This window comes from Gouania willdenowi, chromosome 22, assembly GCF_900634775.1.
Source record: "Gouania willdenowi chromosome 22, fGouWil2.1, whole genome shotgun sequence".
Lineage (NCBI taxonomy): Eukaryota > Metazoa > Chordata > Actinopteri > Blenniiformes > Gobiesocidae > Gouania > Gouania willdenowi.
The window spans coordinates 23,717,468-23,738,944 of NC_041065.1; the positions used below are offsets into that span (position 1 = coordinate 23,717,468).

Below are 21,477 nucleotides of genomic sequence, written 5' to 3' on the forward strand. Positions count from 1 at the left end.
TACCAGACAGTGCTTACAAAAGAAGGCCATTTGTGTCTCTGCTCTCAGTTACGGTGGTCAGATCAGGTGTCATTGCTTCATAACGGACCTCACCTTCAGCATTTCTGACAGAGGCCGACTGGGTTCAAACACAGAATTACCGTGAGCCACGCCTGCTATATTATGTAACGTGCTTTTTACCTGAAAGGACCTCTGGGAAGGTCAATGACCTTCATTAAAAAAAATAGAAAAGAAAAAATCTGCTTTCTTTTTCTAATTGTCTTTCTGTAACTACGCTGTCAATTCTGACTTGTTCCATAACAGATAATCATCCTATCACTGTCATTACAAACTCTAAACAATGTATCAATTACATAACCAGCACAATAACAATAATAGCAACCACAGAAGAGTAAACAAACATTGTTGCTTTGTTTTTGTCAGTGTTCCTTTTCTTCATTCTATACAATTGATTTTCTCATGTTTACATCAAAAGTTCAATTCTGCAGTTTTGATGTCATTCATTGTCATTTATTTCCATTTATAGAGATTTTGTTTGCGAGTAAGAAATAAAAGCCTTCCTTTGGGTATTACATCACTTTTTAAACATGTAATTTAACTTAAGAAGGGTTTATATTTTTGAACAAAGTAAAATTCTAACAAATGTTAAAAGAAGATGCATTTCTGTTTATGGTATTAAAGTTTGGAATGATCTTGAGGGTCACTTTAACTTAATTAGTTCACTGTCTATGTTCAAAAATGCTTTGCTCCTATTGAAACGCATGTTGATAAGCTGATGAATAGCGCTGTTATTGATTTGCTTCTATTGTTTTTTATATAACACTGTTTGGGGACGGGCTCCGATAAGTACTGCTTTAGTCCGTACCATTTTTGGTTGTTTAAATAAATGTTTATTCGTTTGTATTGAATTGTATATGTTGGATGACAGCCAAGAACAAATATAAATCTTCTTTTTTTTCCGAGCAGGGACAAGAAAACAAAAAACAAAAGGAACAAAACAAACAAAAAATCTCTGTGTACAAGGAAACTCCAACAGAGAAAAACAATCAGAGATGTTCAAAATAATGTAATAGGATCCATGTACACTTGTACACTTATAATTGTAATAATGTGTCTGTTCAAAAAGGGAGTGGAAAGAAGAAAGACTTATTTAATCCTACCCCCATTTTGTAATCCTACAATTTCATCATATTGCTTCTGTCTGTTTGGACTTGATAGAAATACACAATAATTACTAAACAGAACAGGAAAAAATAAACTGACTAACTAATAATCAGTAACTTAAGATATACAAGAATACAGAGCAAAATACCAACAATGGTAATAAATTCCATTCATTTCAAATCACATTTAAAGACAACACTAGCCATAGATGTAACCAGTTTATTAGTTGCATTGAGTTATTGTCCTGCACAATGTCTGAAGTTCCTCTTACGAGGATATATTTGTTTGTTCCTTGTTAGCGTTTGCAATGATTAACCATAACTTCTGCAAACAAACAAGTTTGGATGAATTGCGGTCGGGCCTGCAGAATGTCTCCGCGTTGAATAGCACGTACCACGTTCCTGAGAATTCAGTCATAAGACTCAGTTCCATTGAGTAAAAAAACTTCTCTGAGAGGCTCTTGACATAAGCTCATAGAATGTCCATGTTAAATTACAGCCTGATTCAAGGAGCATTAACGAAGGAGTAGTAATTTAAAAAATAGAACCCCCAGGGGCCCCCTGGCACCCCGTGGCACATACGGAGTAATAGGCCCCATTCATATATTGGCATGTGTCAATGATTCGGTAAAACCAACTGTTGCAATATTTGACTCACAAATAAATGAGAAAACGACTTAAATGGAAATTGCCAAAAAATGGGGGTGTCCCCGGGCCCCTAATCAAATTGTGCTAGGCATAATCGTAATCTACGTTGAATTACCTTTGAAACAATATATCACATGACTATGTTCCCATAAATTTGGAATTTACCGGAAATGGGCTCCAAGCGTCTCATCATATTCATTCATAGAGTATTCATACCAAACTGCATTCCGATCTAATGAGAACTAACGGAGGAGTAGTCATTTGAAAAATGGGGCCCCCCTGGTCCCCAAATCAAAAAAAAAAATCGGGCTCCTAGCATCATTGCGTACACATTCATAGATTATACGTACCAAATTTCAGCCTGATCCGTTCACAAATAACAGAGCAGTAGTGATTTTAACTAGTGTACACAACAAGAAGAAGAAGCAGAAGAAGAAAGTGAGTGACGTTTTGAGTCCGGTAGCCTGGCCTAAAAATAGCACCCAATTTCAAAATAATATAAAAGACAGAATTGTGTTATTACTGGATGTCAAACAGGGCACAGACAGCAAGCTCCCTGTTTAGTTATCAGGTCACGACTCCCATCAGTGCTCTGCCTGGGTCAGTGTGTCACACATGTCACATCTAACAGGCTTGCACTCCGGATGCTGTTGCCATGGAGCACAAATAAAACCCCTACGCTCTAGTTTCCAGGCCAGAGTTCCCAAGAATGTTTTGCTTTGAATCAGTCCATGCATGTATTTGTTTGAAACACACGCGTGTGCTCACAGTAATACAGAGATATTGAGAGAAAATAGGCTTTTGAGGTTACAGGGGGAAGTAGGGCATGTGATTGTGCAGCCATGTGTGCATTTGTGTGTGTGTGTGTGTGTATGCGCGAGCTTGGCTTATGTAAGTGTGTGTGTGGGAGTGCAGCCATTGCTCTTCACTAACTGTTTTCTGATGTAACATAAACTGATGCCTGCCTTCTCTCTCCTTAGGTTATGCGACATCTGTGAGAACTTGTTTATGTTCATTTGCACAAAGCAAACACAAGCCAAAGGAATTGTTGATGAAAAACAATTACAAGCATATGTTGTTTCATTTAATTAATAAAATTCCTTTGTTATCAATTGGATGAGCGGGAGTTTATAAATGGGAGGTTCTGAGCTTGAGAAAAATCTATTGTCAAAAAAAGAAATTACATGGGACATTAACTAATCAACATGTCTCGCATGGTTACGTAAACAACGCATTAGGTGTAAATGTATGTTCTTCAACAACAGCAGGAGCCTGAGGATATCATTTCTATTTATTATTTATAATTTGGAGGCTTATCTTTGCATCCCTCTGAGAGCGAGCTTATGGCTTCAACGACTGCTCGAGCTACTCTAAAACGCCAATACGCACTCTAATGCGTGTTAATGAATGACTTAGTGTTAGCATGTTAAAACAGCTGTGCATTCATCCATAAACCTGTAGATTTTCATTTACATTTTCCAATCCTAATCTTTGGAACAACAAAATCGTAAATGGAGTCCAAAGCTCGCACAAATCTTTCGGCGGCAGTGAGTAGTTGAGCTTTTCCCTTCACATTGTTGTGTGTGAGACAATGACCTGTACTCAGCAGGGCTCTATTGTAATTACAGGTGTTCTCTGGACCATCTAAATAAGTGTAGTTAAGGGGTTTGCTTTTGTTTGGCCAGCGCACAAAAGGAAGCTGCAACTAATGCTCCCACATCTCCAAGCCTTTTGTTGTGTAGGTAGGGGGGGGGGGGGGGGTACTCATGCAAGAGGTGATCAAGTTACCAATATTACAACATGCCAGGAAACCTATCCCCCTTCCCCCCCACACAACACCTCCCCCCCTTCCCCTGCTTTTTTTGGATAAAGCTGCAGGTAGGACAAAGACCAAACCTCGTAGGCTGTTCATTCAATGCATGGAGCCATTGGAGGCAGGGACCCTTGACTTCCCACACGGCTGAGGGACAGAGAGGGAGCAGAAGAGGAGAGTTGGGGGCAGGGTGGTGGTCTGTGGGAGAATGCAGAGGGGTTGGCTTCAGCTCCAGCTGTCCCAGGGTTTATTGATTAGTAATAGCCCCAAAGAAATGGAAGCAGAACACCTGCTGCTAACCTCATTGACGTATGGCTGCCACGATTGATGCAAGAAATTGTAATGTAACCTAAGCTGTCAATGTGTAAATCAGAATCACAAACACTTTTATGTTGCTTTTTTTTTCAGTGGCTTTAAGTAGAAATTAAAGTAAAAAGTAAACAGTGACCAAGTCAATTAATATTTTTAACACAACATTAAGGAATTAAGTAAACACAAGTCTAAATATGCATGTAAATATACGTTTGGGGGCTATGTTTACAATGAACAAGCAGCTTGTACTTTTAGTTTTGTTTTATTTTTTCTGATTATATTGTACATATTTGTTCTTTAAATTAACTTTAAGTCAAGTTGACAAGTTTATTACTAGTTAATATCTAATCTACTTTTGCTCACAATGAATATATTATATACAACATTTTGCGAGTTAATTAAAAATGTTTTTTTCTCTTTTTTTTTAAAGCTTTCTTTACAATGTTTGGTTCATTAAACTTTTTTTTTTTTGTATTTACCGTGTTTGCTATATTCTGCCACATATTTATATTCATACATTTTATTAAATATTTTTCTTTATTGACAAGTTGGCCAACTTGTCTCTTGGTTTCTATAAAAATTAACTTTGAGTCGTATAGTAAAGTTTAGTTCAAGGGTAGTTTATCATTATTTATTTATCATTTCCTAATATCAATACATACAGGACAATTCCATGCCTCAAATTTGTGCATTATTGCTTCATTATTTGTGTTATTATTGTATATTATTCAACTTGTTTTTCTATGTACAAGGTTTTTTTTCTTCCTATTATTCTTACTGATTATATTTATGCACATAATGACAAATTAACTATATCTGAATCAAAAGTGAGCGCTGATTACAGCTCTATATGTCATTTATTTATTTATTTATTTATTCAGTTTATTTCCGACATGGTTACATTCACTTGGTTACATTCATTTTTTTTTTTTTTTTTTTTTTTTTTTGTACATACCGAAAAAGGAGACGAGAGAAGCAATTTGCTTAATTTCAAATGGGATGTCATTAAAGTTAATGTATGCCTTATAATGTTGTCATAAATGCACATTGAAGGCCATGTTTAAGTGAATATATGTGTAAATATTGAGGTGACAGCGAACCACACTTTACCTATGAAGGCCGGCAGCCTCGTGCTTGGGGGTATTTCCCGTCCACGTGTCTGCATACGCAGTGAAGGAGGCGGGACAAAAACAAAGCGCCGCATTGGTTGAGCCGGCTGTATGTCAAAAGCCTCTTAAAGCTACAGGCTCTTCTTGCACAGAGAGCAGGCCTGAGAGGCGGGCTCTGCTTGTAAAACAGGGTTTGTTTACTAGTGCTCGGTGCCACGCCCCGGCGGCGGAGTCAGTGGAAGCTGACGTCGGCGAAATGAAATCGGCTTGTTGCAGTTTTCCTCTCAGAATGGACGTAGACGTGGAGGCGAAAAGGAGTAAACTAGCGTGACCTGGATAGGATATATACTGACTTATTTCACCCTGGCCGCCGCTCACTCGTTAACACGAAGGCTAACGCTGAGGTGAGTTGGTTTCATGCTTTTATTTATTGTTATTTGCGTGGCTTTTGCCTGCAGTTTGAGCACAAAAGCGGCAAAAACCGCGACCTTAAAACAAGGGCCAACAAAACGACACATGCTTGTTGTTGTTGTTGTTGAGACACGCGTTTTAACGTGTGTTTACGCACATGTTGTGTTCGTGAATGCAACACGAGGGTCAAATGAGAACACGGAGAATAAGCTTTATGTGAACACCGGCTGCTTCTCATTCAGCGCACATTTTAAATACACCGGCTTTCCCGGTTTGCACTAAACTAATATAATTAACTAGCTATAACAACCAATGACACATTGTAATGCATTTCAACGTAACTATGAGTGTTTTATAATTGCATTTAAATAAAATAAAAAGTCATTTTAAACAGCATGTATTCGGCTTTTATTGTTTTGTAGCCGAGGGCACACGGGTTCACTTTAAATCCCGGCACGCGCAGTAAAACAACATTTAAGTTTATATAATGACTTTCTACATTAAATTGAATTTTTTATTTATTTTTATTTTATTTTAGAATACATGAATATTTGTTGACTTCGGAGTTTGCTCGTTCTCCAGCATGAATTGGACATGAATTTGTGTCAATGTGGAACAATAATGAACCACATCATTAAAGCGATTCATCAATATGTCAACAAGTGTACAACTGTATTTGGTTTAAATCAAATAAATAGTTGCAGCAATCTGGGACCTTTTTTTTTTTCAGTTGCTTTAAATTTCATCTATCATGTAAGGTCGTGTGTTTATTGTTGCATTGAACTAAAAGTGTGCGAGTTAAAGCCACAGAGTTGGATAAAAAGTGTGTCACAACAGGAGAGCTGCTTTAACACAACAACTACCATCAGCAGCAGCACTACAACTTCAACCCCCATCCCACCCTTTATTCCCTCTCTCTCTCTCTCCTTTATTTGCCTAAAAGTTTCTGCAGCAGGGGGAGCCAATGTCTGACACCAACCTCCACCATCCAACCCACTGCCACTGCCCAGTCACAGTCAGTAGAGCACCAAAAACAGCAAATCACCAACTGAGAGTTGCACCTAGTTTCTACCCCCACCACTACCACCACCACCACCCTCGTTCCCTGAGCCATGTTCTTACTGTGTGTTTGTCAAAACAAAGCATTAAGTGGTTTTACACACAGGGCTTATTGTGGAGGCACAGTATATGGTGAGGTCTAGGCATGCTTAGAGAGACAGGCCAGTCTGCTGATGTTGGGTGAAGAAATGAAAAGCTGTAGTCGGTGCTGGCGAGCTGACAGACCAAAGGTAGGGAGAGTAGCGGAGGATTTTCCTCCAACGCTGTCATTAGCCTTTTGCTGTGGACCCTAATTTGGAAATGTGGTGGTAGTCCAACCCTGTATTACAACTCAGTGGTGACTGAGTAGTTTTTCTTTTTTTCTATTATTTTTTTGCTTGTGGGTCGACTTGAATTTCACTCATATTTTGATAACTCTTTGACCCGCCATATGATTCAGTGTTAGGTGCAGATTAGGGTTAGACCGATATAGATTTTTTTTAGGGCCGATGCTGATTTTTTTTCCCCATCAGCCTTAGCCGATGACCGATATGGACTGCTGATCTTCTTGAGCCGATACTACTCTTTTGCTCCCTCCATTTACATCATAAAAATGACACAATGATGACAACAAATGGTACGAGTCTCAATTTAGAAAAATGGAAAATTTATTGAAATGAACAAACGCGAGATAGAACGGCCGATGCGATACACGGTAAAACGCAAAAACGGCCGATAAAATGGGTCTATCTCTAGTCCAGAATATTGGACAATCTTTGGACACTGTGGTGGAATTTGGTTAATGACACGTTCAGCGCCTTTTGGTTTGCAATCACTTTATAAAAACCAAATTAATCAATAATTTCAGAAAATCTTATTTGTTCAACAATAGATACCAATCCATGTCAAAGCTCTGTTTGTTACCAGTCTGTTTTACTGTGTTTTATACTGTATGTATGTGCTTTTATCTTGTGAATACTAGTTGTGTTTATCACACTCACATTTGCCCCTTTGATTGTTCTGGAATAATAACTACATCTGGAAAACTTGGTTTCTGACAGTCATAGTATAAATGATGGAAAAATATCAATTAGGAATTATTGTTATTTGGTTAACGGCACGGCCCAATTTAGTCAACAAAGACATTCATCATTCTGTCTTCATCATGCTTCACTGTAAAACCATCATGTCTTTCTTTTTTCGTCAAAGACTGATTTGTCTAATTAATTCGATTCTATGAATATCTCATACTCACAATAACAGCTTGTAAGATAACACAATCTCTTTAAAAAGCTGTTTTAATAAGATTTTTTTTTCTATCTTTTTTTTTCCAGCCAATAATTTAAATGCCAACTTTAAATGAGCCATTCCTCTAAATAAATAGGTACTGAACGCTTTGCCACAATTGAAGGAACAACTTTAGCTAATTTTCTCCGCTTCAACTCCTCCACTGTGGTTTTATTGATTTACAGAGCACTCATTACAGGTCAGACAGTTTACCTATAATGAAAATGAATGCTTTTGAGTGGCCATCAGATAAATAATGTGTCTGAGATCATCTCATCAGCCTTTGATGGTAATTTGTCTGATGCTACTTTCATTATTGAATGAACACATTCCTTTGATTTATGCTCTCACTGTAAGAAAATTGATTTCCATTGCACTGACATTTCTTCTTTTGTTGTTTCCTTTTTTGCTCTCAAGGCAGTTCGTCTGATTGTGTCGCCGTATGGACGATGAGGAAGATGATGTGTTTGAGCCAGACCCCCTCTGCTGGCGCACTGCGTTCAAGGAGATAAAGTGCGAAGACCGGGTCACGCAGACACCTGGTCCTGCCCTGGTACACAGCGGCATGCTGCCGTGTGGCGTCGCAGAGGAACCAAGGTCACTCTTCCACGGTGAGAATGCACGACTTTGTACGTGATTCAGGAGGTTATAAAACCATACTTTTGACACTGGGAATGAGTTGTTGCACTAAGCTTAGCCATGGCGCCGGATGGCTATCATCACATTCACTTTTATGGTGCATGTTTAGTGTGCCCAGCTGCCTTTAATATTTAAAAGGCGCCAGACTGACATTAACACAATGGATGTGACAGAGCTGCTCACCTGTGCAACAACCCATTCACAGAACTTGTAATCAGGGACAGCCGATGGATTGGTGCCAAGTACAAGCAGTCACTTTAGAGAAGCACTTTCCAAACAGAGTGACCTTAGAATCTGGGTCCTGACTGTTTGCTATGGGAGAGGGAATTGTCCAACAATTATTGTCATTAAGTTTAAAGTAAGATTGTTGGTAAAACATCTATTAGTATCACTATCCACACAGTATCTGGAACCCATTGCTCCTTTTTTTTCTCCACTAAACAGGGTCCCCACGGTCATGCAATTCCTGGAAATGTTATGGAATCTGAATAAACAATTTTCCAGTCTTGAAAAGTCAAGGTTTTGGAAAAAATTTGGAAATGTATATAGCCTATTTTATTTTAATGTTTAAAATTCAACCTTCGCTATTATTATGGGATGTTAAGCAAGTCCCTTAACCCTAACACATTGTGCTTTACATGGCTTTGGATAAAAGTGCTATTTGAAATTGTAATCTTATAATCTTATAATTAAACCTGGTAGCACTTAGTTGTTGTTTAATGTTACATTTAATAGCTGATGTATCGTTATTTAAAAAATATTGCAAAATGGGTGTCAAAAGCAATTGCGCCATTGTACGATGCTATATGATAGATACATTATGGACATAACTTGCATACCCTGTGCCACATTTTTGTTACTAACCGTGACACTGTCAGACCTCTGTTACACTAGTACACTGGAAAGGCCCGCTCATCATGGTTGAATCAGAACTAAATCATGGAAATTTGGTCAAATAGTTTGAGAAAAGTTTTGAAAAATCGTTGTGAAAAAAGTGTGGGAACCCTGATTAAAGTAAATATGGATCTTGGCACTCAACAGGTAACGCAGGTTTTCGGCTACACTTTCCCGCACACTTTGAACTTGTTGGGGAGCACCAATCAAGTCCACCGGAGAGCGAAGAGCAGCGAAACACCATGGAGCACCTGCCCAGGCGGCCATCTGTGGCACACAGCGTGGAGGCTCGCATCGGACAGAAGCTCCAGCTCATTGGAGACCAGTTTCACAGGGAACACCTGCAACGGGTGAGGAAGAAAGATGCCTTGTGCCGACTCAGCACAGATGCCCTGGTGTCGGACAGCAGTAAACCACATTAAGTGCTGCAGTCTGCCCCTGGTGATTGCTACTAGACTAAATATTCTCTTAGACAGGGGTCACCAACATGGTGCTCATGGGGGGTGGGAGCCTCTGGGTACCTTACGATACGATGTGCGATACACCGCTCACGATAACGATTATCTCACGATATGACAATACTGCGATTATCAGAAATCAATCTACAATAATCTGACATAACAAGAAAAAAATTATTATTTTTTTAATTTTATATCTCTGACACTATTTTAGTGCAACATTTCTGTAAATAAGTGTCTACATACCAATGTAAATGAATAAGCATCTTCAATAGAGCTTTCTGTAAACAAAAAATTAGGGTCTTTCTTACCAGTGACACCATTATAGTGCAATATTCCAGTAAACAATATATTGCTTCCTTCAACAAACAGTGACAAAATTTCTGCAAAGACGTACCTGCACATTTTAGTGAAAAAGCAGAAAAGGTTTAAAAAAAACAATTATTTGATACTTAGCGCGAACATATCGATAATCGATCTTGCGAAAAAAATATTGCGATATATTGCCGTATCGAGATATCATCACACTCCTAGTGCCCGCAGGCACCAGGTAGCCCACATGGACCATGTGAGAGGCCTTCAGGAACTCTAGTCACCAATAAGCTCCATCTACTTTTCAGGATTCAAAATTACAAAGATAAATACATATGACAGATGTAGATAGTACTTAGTAGAGTTAAACCACTGCTCCTCAGGGGTGGGTTAAATGCAGAGGACAAATTTCATATCTGTAATAAAATAAAGAATATGACCAATAAAGGCGAAATCACTGCTGCACATGATAAAGTTTTAGTATTAAATTATCATCTATATATGTTTATTTTCACTGAAACATTTCGACCAATGTTTTTAAGTGCTGCAGATTTGATTTATGGTCAGTGGTATGTTCTATACAATATGATATATATAGAATATATTTTTAAAAATGCATGGTGGATTGTTATAAAATATGGCATAATTGTTACATTTTGCAAATGTTAATGTTATAGGATTAGTTAAAAGTTGTTTTTTAGAAGACAGTAAAATAAGAAAATTAAACAATTGCATAAATTAGAAGAAATAGTGTTACATGCTCGAACTTAAACAATTCCTCCCTTTTTAAGTTATTGCTAGTCTTCCTTATTATCTGAGCCTCTAATTAAAGTAAAACGTAAACATTTAGTGTTTAAGAAGTGCTTTTCTAACTGGTTGCCTTGCTGACTATTCAGTACTTATGGATTAGTTCCCAGTTTCAGAATGGTTGGTGACCCATGCTCTAAGATCCATGTTTAAAGGTTGACAAGAATTTGATCAAAAGTGAAATTTACAACATGAAAAACGGCTACATTGCACACGTTCTTTAGCTTTTTAATGTGTTTTTATGTTCAGATCATTTGTTGGAGTTTCAGGGTAAATCAACAAGGTACAGGTTTTTTTTGGAACATTATGATTAAGATTAGAAGAAACGTGGCCACATTTGTCGTGTTGGTGAGAGTTCTGAGTTTGTGCTAGAGTCCAGGGTTCCCTCCAGCCAAAGCCTTTGCAGAACCAGGCCAGCCCTTCCCCCACATCACCAACCCCCAACAACCCCCCCTCCCTCGTCTCCTCTTCCTGTTTATTTCTCTCTCTCTTCCCCCCCCTGTTTCCTTAGTTTGCAAAACAGTGGACTGCCTGGTCTCAGCCAGAGAACCTGGTTGCTGGACTCCTTTTGTTGTGGAAATATAGCTAAACATGATAGACTGTTATTGTTTTTTATTTGGTTTTTTTCTTTAAAGCAGTCCCTAAGGGAGGCTTTCATTTTTCTGAGTAAAAGCATTTAATTGCACAGGTGGTTAGCAGTCTATCACATTTATAGTAGCACGTCTACACATGCTGATACGTCCAGGGAAAAAAAAGCAGAACTGGCATGAGTAGGTAAACATGTTGTAACCCGAAGCTCATCACGTGAGGCGAGGGGGGTGGTGGGGGGGAAACAGCTGTGGTTCCAGGGAGTCTCCAGTCAGACCCCCTTCCCTCAGCAATGAAGCAGCCACAGACGACACCCAAATGAGAGGTCTGTGGAGAACAGGGGGGAGAGGTCCATAATGATGGCAAAAGTGCATATAGAAGAGATGGTGGTTTTGGAAATGTAACCACAAATGATCATATAACTACTATATTCAGTCATCTAAAAAACAAAAAAACAGATAATAAGATACTTATTATCCTGCAGGTTATATAATTATATTTCTACTTGATACTCAGAAGTTTGAGGCCCTTTTTGCTTGTTTTATTGTGTGCTTTTAATGGTTTTTATATCCCAGAGGTGCACCATGAGTCATGTATTGTGACAATGGGCAGATAAAGACCAGACAGTCAGATTGGAGGATTGGTGTGTGTGTGTGCATGTGTGTGTGTGTGTGTGTGTGTGTGTGTGTGTGTGTGGCAGTTATTTAGCAGGCACACCAAAGGCCGACCTGAGTCAGAGAATAAAGAAAAAGTTCACGGTCCCTTAGTACAGTTGTTCTCAAAGTTTTTGGGGTCAAGTACCCCATTTCTCTTATTTCTGATACCAAGTACCCCCTTTGTCCAACTACATCAATTTGCTTAGAAAACTATTTAAAAACATCTGTAGAGTATAATGATGGAATGAATGAGTGATAACACACATTTTACAGAATCTCTTTTTGTAAATAAGTGAATTAAACAGTATTTAGTGCAGTGGTTTTGGTATCAGGAATTTCTGGTGACCCCAAAGACAATTAGTTTTTGATCATGTTTGTGCTCAGATATATATATATATATATATGTATGAATTTTAGTTGAACTAGATTTATATTACACAAAGTGAAAGTATAGACATACTGTTGTTTAAGATTGTGCATTGTTTTAATTAAAAAAAAGAAAAATAATTAAAAATAAAATTCAAAAATAATTTTTAATTTTTGTAAAATGTCAGTTGATCCCACATATTGGTCCTGACCCCAAGGTTGAAAAACACTGATTTCGTGTCTCCTGAATAGATACATTTGTATAATGATAATTTTCTCTCTCTCTCTCTCTCTCTCTCTCTCTCTCTCTCTAATATCCCCTGTAGTGCCATTGCGTAGCCCTAGTGGTACACGTACCCCCATTTGTGAAACATTGCCTTAGTAAACAGAAAAAAGAGTACAGAGGGCCCAAAATGAGCAGTGTAGTCACATCTTGAGGAGATGCATGCTGAGATAAAGACTGAGTGACAGACACGGGCAGTTTGTAGTTGTGTATTATTACAGTGAAAGATATGCTTCAACTACAGCTCACACTCTGATGTGTGGTTTAAATGTGTGATTCCACCACAGCCTCTAAATACCATTTCTGCCTGGTTGTGCACTGTGATTGCGGTGTGCGTGTGCATTCATGAATCAACCCATACTTGTTTTTCTGCTTTTCCTCGTCTCTTATTTCTCACCATCACATGTTATGACAGTCAGCACAACAACTCTCACTCGATAATGGTGTTACTGTTTGACACTTCTCATTCCTGTTGCTCCTGTCACTAGACAATATATTCATCCCGGTATTCAGCAGTGACAGTTGTCCCCAAGCAACCCTGTAATATCTATAAGCACAGTCGTCTTGGTGGATTCTGGGGTAACGTGGCTATAGAGGGTCCTCCCAGTGAGCCCAAGGCCTTTGGGCGAAAAGAAGGGATTAGGTAGCGAAGGAGCGCTGGTGGACGCTGACAGATAAATTGCTGCTCAAGTCGCAGACGGCCGGAGGGGACTCTGGGATCCCTGGAGGATGGCTGACATTAGCCCGGCCCGCCATTTGAGAACTGGCAATAATGACAGTCACAATGGCAGGAAGAGGCTGCTCCAGCCTGCACAGGGCAAGGAGCAGAGTTAGATTTCATCCCCGTGTTTTTTTAAGAGAGACGACTCCTGGTGCTTTTGACAGGAGGTGTTGAAAGCAGAGTTGAATATCTCTATCACACAGGGTGTGCGTGTGCGTGCACGTATGCACACAGCGATTGTCTATCTCTCTACTGAGTGAATGAGGGCATGAGTTCAGCTTTCTCCACTTGTGTTTTGGGCATTTAGCATTTGAAAGGGTTTTTGTTGTCTAGGATGTGAGTTCATACTGTCCTATTGTATAATAATACCAGGGTTGGGATCAATAATAACTGCAATTGCATAATTGATCATTACAATTATGGCGTAATTGTAATTGTTTAGTTTTATTTCAAGCACACAATGAAAAGGTGTACAGTATGTACAACATAAGACAATAATCCAAAGAACATTGATAGTCAAACACAGTAATTGTAATTTTAAAAATCTATTGCTGTCGTAATGGTAAATAAATTGTAATTGAGTTCGGATAATTGACTTTGTAAGTGTAATTGACATGAAAATTCTATAAAAATTGTCAATTTTAATTTAACGCTAAACTGGGGAACCGTATTACAGTTCTACACAGATGTAGTTAATCATTAAACATGTTTCATATCAAGCCTTCATTGTAATTGAATTTTAGTAATTGAGAACTCAAGTGTAGGTGAGTTTCTGAGGATAAAAAATAACTGGAACTTAATTGTAATTGGAAAAAATGCTTGTAACTGTAATTGTGATTGAATTGTAATTTATTGAACATGAGTAAATGAAAACGTAGTTGTAACTGTAAAATGTAATTGACCCCAACTGTGAATAATACTGCTATTTTTGAGCTGCTCTCCCTTTGCTGATATGACTAATCCAGAGTTTCTTGCCATCGAGGGCCGAGCTGTTTGCATAAGTGATAAGGCACAGCTGGTTTGACGGACAGCCCACATGGGGCACTGATAGAACACATTAGGCCAGTGTCAGAGTGACGACACTGAGAATCTGGCTTGACTCTGCCTCTCTTATCGCTGGCTAAATTTAGGCCCTCTGTCTCTTTCTGACAGTTAGTGACTCATGGCTAAGTTGCAACAGGCCTGTGCACACCTCTTTTTGTCACTCTCGCTCTCTTCCACTGCGTGTTTGTTTCAGTGTCTCTCAACGTGACAGAGTTGAGGACAAAAGGTCACAGGAACATTCTGTTTCTGACCGTAAAGTTTATCTGTTTGTCATGTGGCCCTGTGATAAACATAGAGTTCACCTATTTTGTATCTTTCACTGTATGCTTTTTAAACTCCCAACTCTTACTCTAACTGTTACACACTATTGTATTTATGATTATTGTTTATTTAATGAGGTAGGGCTAATTTAGTTCATGAGCATTGAGAAAAGTATTGTCATCAAAAAAAGTCAGCAGCACATTTTGTGTTAAAGCTACATTTTTTTTCTTTTATCCTACAGTGTAGGACGCACAGATCAATAAATACAGTAGAAGATCATTTGCTTGGCTGGATTTGGCTTTTTCTGTGTGAACCCCGAAATAAACATCTGGCATTGTTTAGTCTGTGAAAACACCAGAAATCTATCTGGAAGTCACTTTGGCAGAGTTTTGGGGGCAAACATAAGAAAGGATGGCAAGAATGATGTAAAAACACTTGTATGCATCCATCTAAAGGACTTCACATCCCACAATGCAATGCGCAAAATTTTTCCAAAAATGTCAATGAAAGGAGTGTTTACATTGGAAATTAAAACTAAAATTTCGAGCAACAATTTCAACCTTTTACGTCTTTTGTTTTTTTGGGGTTTTTTTCAAAAAAATTATCTTTGATTTATTGATTTGTAAAATTTCGTCTTTAGCAACTTTAAGTCAACAAAAGTTTAAAAGGCAAATAATAAAACTAAATGAGTTATAATGTGTAGCAGATTAGGTCAGCAGCAAAAATCTGAATGAGGTTGATACAGGTTTGAAACAAATCCAGAAAATTGGTATTGGTGAATCATTTTGCATGTAAATTATGTTTTTGCGATACAGATTTTACACCAATATTATGGTGTTAGCAAAAAAATGTGCCTGAAAAATGTCTTATTCATGCCATATTATATAGCGAGCATTTGTTTTTGAAAAAGCCACAGTATTAATCTACATACGAGTACGAGTAAACCAGAGGTAAGAGTATTGCATGTTTACTGAAACCTGGTGAAGCTTATGCAACAACCTGCAATGTTTGCCACAAATTGATAGGAGTATTGGAACCCTAAATCTTATCATGGTGGTAGGTCACAGCTGATAACTGGGTCAAGAATTGGACCTTAGTTTACAATGTGCAAACTTGGAAAATAGGCTATATAAGCATTTAGATAATTCACTGTTTTTTTCTTTACACAGTTGTAGAGAAGTTTTCTTTGCTGTCGTGACTGTAAAACTGCTGTTATCCGTAGATTCAATATTATCAGGTGTAGCGGAGTCTGCCTTTTGTCCATAGATGTGTTGCTGGACTACTGTAACGCTCTCCAGAGTCCGTCTCGCTCTCTCTCTCGCTCTCTGTATCTCATCAGGAGCTGGGCTAATCCCATTTAGCGCAATTGTCTTATCTCAGCTTCTCAATGACAGAGATAGCATTAACCCCCCCCAGCCCCCCAACCACAATCGCACGCAATCCAATTGGCTCACAAAACTTAAGAAAGTCTTCTCCTCAGCGGCTGGGTCTCTGCTAGGAAGATTAGAAAAACGCGTGCACGTAGAATGAGTGTATTTGTGGTCTGGAATGTCCATTGGGAAAAGTGCTTTAGGGAAGGATCCGAAATACACACACACACACACACACACACACACACACGCGCACACACACACGCACACACACACACACACAGCCTCCCTAACAAGTGTTGTCGGGGACAGAAGCAGGTTGTTGACAAAATATCGCCGTTGTTTCGCTGTCTGGTTCCGACTTGCCGTCTTTACTGTTGACACTTTTCTCTATGATTTCTGTCACGCAACACAATACAGCCAACATACGACCTATTTCTGACCGTTGTGTTTTATTTTATTTTTTTCCAGTATCATCGAAACCAAAGGAATAATGGGCCGGTATGGTGGCGCTTGGCCGCAACCCTCCTGGGCCTTCTTTTTGACCGGGGATTCATTGCTGGAGGAGGCGGTGCAGGACGGAGGTGAGGGGCTGGCGTCCCTCCTAATCCTTTTCTTCATCTCTGTGAGGATTTGGACTCCGAAAGGCACTGTCGAATTCAACACGGGTCTGTTTTTTGGGAAAGAAAAAGAAGAAGAATAAAGTGTCACCGCGGGACGGAGACAACAATCTTTTATACAAGGTCGAGTGTTTTCTCTTTCCAAGAAGATGCCATGATTCTCCCCGAGTTTTCCTCTGAAAAGACATTGTTCATATTTTTGGCATACGTGTGGTGTAGTAGTTTTGTACAGTACATAGTTCATGTTAAATCTTTTGCACTTCAGCATGTATCTATCTTCAATGACCTCCACAGATCCTGAGATTGCCTTATTCAGTGTCTTCTGCCAGAATGAGTATTGAGCGGATTTTGACAGGCAAAATGAGACGGTCAGAAAAAAAATAGAAGAAAAAGTGATTTATCGCTTTCTTTTCTGGAGTTTTCCAAGTGACCGGTCAAGTTGATTTACTAACATCCAAAGAGGCAACTCCACAGAACAAAGCATTTTGCACCTCACCTCAATGGAATATTCTTCTTTTTATTTTTTATTTACTATCACTTTGTATCTTTTTTCACTTCTGCATTTCTCAAGTTAGGGATTAGATTTGATTGAAAACATTTGGTATTAATCAAAAACCTTTGGAGGTTTACTCTGCACGTAAAAAGTTAAAGAAAATGCTGAAATGAAATCTATGTAATTGTCCCAGATGTCAATATCTATAGTCAAAGGTCTGTAGTCATGAGCGAAAGTCACCGACAACTCATACAAATCAGTTAAATCTCCTTTTTTGAACTTATCAAATTAATTGGGTGCCTCGAAATAGTGTGCTTGAAAAACTCATTGACCTCGTAGACAATAAAAGCAAAAAAAAAATGAATTAATATGTACCGATATATACGTAGTTGACATCACAAAGTTTTTATCTGCGAAAATGTACAATAATGTGTCAAAAAGCGTTTTTCTACTTGGCTTTTTGGGAGGATTTTGCAATTTTGCATCACAGCCAATGAGTTCAGCATGTTAACACAAGTGGAAAAAAAAAAGATTGATTTAGCCTGTTTTAATGATGCCTATAATGTTTACCATGAGCTACCTCAGGCTGCCTCACTATATAGAAAACAAAAACCTGCTACTGTGACAAGAAAGTAGCGATAAGTCAGAGATTAATGGAAGTTTCCTGGACGTTGGTCCTCCTGTTGGTTGCTTCCATGCCTGAGATGAAGCACAATGAATGCAGCAGGTTTTTTGCAAACCTGTTGAACAAATAAAGGTGTTGCACAATACCTTCTATGAAAACAAATTAGTCAATCATAATCGAGATTTAAGGGAAATTAGGTAATCTTCTTCCGCCCCAAACAAAAAACCAACCAACCAACCATCATCTAGATCTTTACTTTAGATATTAGGTATTCAGTATTTGGCTCTCAGGGAGGCAACGCTCCTTGTTTCATTGTCATTAAGATGACATTTCCATGTTTGTAGGTGTGTTCTGTTCTTTGTGATTGTTTTCAGACCTCCATGCCCTTGAAGTGGAGCTGTGGATCCACTGTTTTTGCACTATACTCTCATCCTTCAAGAGTTCAGATTGTTAACACGTTAACCTCTGTCTTGTATGAAGGTTCTCAGTTATGGCTTACTCTCTGGCCTCCGCATTTTTTTTTTTTCTGGTGTTATCATTCGGGTGTCCAAAACAAATAATCCAGGTCTGAAATCTTGATTATATATTGGTTCGGATATTTCATCTTTTAGTGTTACAGGCTACAGCCCTGCGCTTTGGTTGACTGGTTTCCTGGTTTTTTTTTTGTTTTTTTTTACAGTCCCATGTGTGCTTTGGACACCAAACAATATGGCGTAACCAATCTGTGAAACAGAATCTCCTGCTCTCAGGCTACCTTTATGGGTTTTTTACATCATTTGATATTCTGTTGGTTTCGGCGCTCACATGCACTATTGGGACACTTTTAACACGTGTGACCACCACTGAATCAGCAGACAAACAAGTCTCTGAAACAAAACTAAAGTGAAAAAAAAAGACTGTAATTATTGTTGAATATGAATATGTTTTAAAGACACTGTTGAAGATGCTGTTTGTTTTGTTTTTGTTTTTCAAAGCTGAACCCAGGCCATGTTTCGGATCCAAGGAGCAGTACATATCAGGAGTTTGCAAATACTCCTTTACAATGTGTCAAGTTAATCACTTCATTTTTGGTGGAATTTTGTTTTCTCATTGTTTTCTTCTAAAGATGTCTCAGGGATTTTGTGGGCTACTGGTAACCTTGAGAATCTGTTACATGGTTAGAGGAAAAGCAGTGTTTTCACCAGTTTGCAAGGAATCACTTTTTACGTCTTTTATTTTGAAAGTCCTCCTTTCAACACACACACGCACATACACAAAGGTATAGTTAGACTAAGGAGTCTGAGGCTGACTTGCTGGCCGTAGTGGTGACGGGGTCCTACTCAGTATGTTGTCATAAGTGGCCCGAGGTGCACTGAATGTGGTTGTGGTTATAGTTTCCTGCGGATCCTGAACGCTGAGCCAGTTCTCGTAGGGCCCCGTCTCACAGCTGGCTCTTGACTTTCTCTCTGTGCTGTTCCAACATCACCAGGTTCAAGTTCATCGGTTCACCAATTTCTTTGTAACTTATTTTTTTTTTTCTCTCTCTCTCGCTCCGTTCTTTATTTATTTTTGGTCATTTCTTGCCCATTTCTACTGTATACATCTGTGTGTGCAATCACGTACTATGTTTTCTTGTTTGTTTTTTTTTTACTTTATATTTTGCCTCTTCCTCAGAGGTCTGACTGTGCAGGGCATCATAACGGATGTTACATCAATTGAAACTCTGTCCAAACTTTTAACATATTGCAATCACAACATTTTTCAGTCATTTCAATTTAATTTTACATCTAATTTCAACTAAAGCAGTATATTAGAAGAAATGATTTGCATTGGGTATATGCAAATATTTTAAGAACATTACACCCCTATTTACCCCCAATCAAAATGTGGTTTTAAAAAAAACAGTAGTTTCAATACAGTGGGATGTTTGAACAGGAAGTGACCTGTTTCAAGTGTTAATGAATCATTCTTCCTCACACCAACTCAACACTATTGGCGTGTATCGGCTTGGCTCTACTCTCTTTTTGTACGTTTCCACTGGGAAAAAAATGTCCTCCTCTGTGGCACCTGGTGCTGCTTTTTTTGAGGTTCCAAAAAAAAAAAAAAAAAAGCAGCCCTGGTCTGAAAATGTGACGTAGGCACAAAGCAGACACTGAATCATCACAGCAAAGCGAGGAGAGCGGAGCCGTGTAGAGCCGATACCGCCAATGGAAACGCCCTCAACACATCAAAATAAACCCTCCAGTAATGTTGCCTTCAGTCTCTGTTCAAGTCACAGGATGTAAGTTTATGTATTGGATTCTTTCATCATTGTAATCATTGTGTTATAATCATTATGCACTGGAAAGTACTTTGTTTTTTGTAAATCCCATTGGTCTCCTATTTTTCTGTGTATAGTATATACTCTGGATTGTTCACTCGGGCTAATGTGGCCACGTGTTAGCCGTATATCTGTTCATTGACTAAGGAGGCTCAGGTATGGCGGCCTGGTTGATTTATTGGAAAGGGAAACAAGCCACCACGGTGCCCTGTATGATTTTTACTTGGAATGAGTTTCCCAAACTAATCCCAGGAGTGGGATTTGTATTTTACGGAAACTATCAGTGTCTTGAATTTTTGTAGTCCACATTATATAAATTTGAAGTTTTTCAAGGATAGTTTTGATTTTGATGTTTTTTAAACAAAAAAAAAAATAACATGTCTTCTTAACTGTCTTTCTTAACATTTTTAAATTGTATTTTCCTAAGAAAATGGGAGTCTGCTTGTAAGATACTTTTTTAACAAGAGTGAAATCTTTTTCTGTCTTTTTTTTTTTTTCTTTGAAGTTCGTGAGATCAAGATCATTTTTTTTTTTTTTTTTTTTAACAAAAATGAACTTGTAACATTCCTTCTTGCACATCTTACCTTGTTGTACAAACCGAAACCAAGCAAACCAAAACAAGTCATGGTTGTGGTTGATCTTACTTTTCTTTACAGAACTGAATAAGTGTACATGTCTTTTTTTAAAAAAAAAAACAAACCCTGGAAGATGCCTTTAACTGCTCAGTTTTAATGAAGTCTTGATTACCACATGCTCTCTGTATACTAAGAAATGAGACCCAGCGAAAATGTAGCATTTTTGTAAACATTGACTGTGTGTTTTCGAGACTCTACTGTGCACTCATTTTTTTTTTTGTGTTTATATATTTCTTTTGGTTGTTGATATAATATGGAAGTAAAGACAATTTTTATGTAGTGCAATATGCTGTACATACAGAGCCTTGCTCTACAAATCTTTTTTTTTTTTCTGGATTTCTTGTTGTTTATTGGTACTTTTTACAATAAAAAAAAAAAAAATATTGAAGGTGTCAAACTGAGTCACGTTTGTTGTGTAGAAGATAAAGTCACAGGAGCTACAAACTGAAAAACGAAAAGTCCAACAACAACAAAATTACAACTGCACACTTGGAAAACATAAAGTGCCGGTGTCTCAGATCCGTGCACACAGGTCAGACAGTAGAGCACAGAGTATATAACAAACATGATGAAGCAGCTTTTAGTTGTTATGCTGCAAAGAAGTGGAACAATCTGCCAGTAGGCA

The 21,477-nt window shown here is 38.3% G+C and overlaps 1 protein-coding gene across 2 annotated transcripts; it reads left to right on the forward strand.

Annotated features, from left to right (window-relative positions):
• The first annotated feature begins 5,288 nt into the window (after nt 1-5,288).
• On the forward strand, nt 5,289-21,232 carry bmf1 (BCL2 modifying factor 1). 2 transcript variants are annotated; one of them, XM_028437853.1, is made up of 4 exons: nt 5,289-5,449; nt 8,199-8,392; nt 9,462-9,664; nt 16,652-21,232. In XM_028437853.1, the coding sequence occupies exons 2-4, from the start codon at nt 8,224-8,226 to the stop codon at nt 16,766-16,768; spliced, it is 489 nt and encodes a 162-aa protein (XP_028293654.1). In that variant the 5' UTR covers nt 5,289-5,449; nt 8,199-8,223; the 3' UTR covers nt 16,769-21,232. The 2 variants fall into 2 exon arrangements, with proteins under 2 accessions (XP_028293654.1, XP_028293655.1); XM_028437854.1 differs by having other exon boundaries at nt 8,203-8,392.
• The last annotated feature ends 245 nt before the right edge of the window (nt 21,233-21,477 follow it).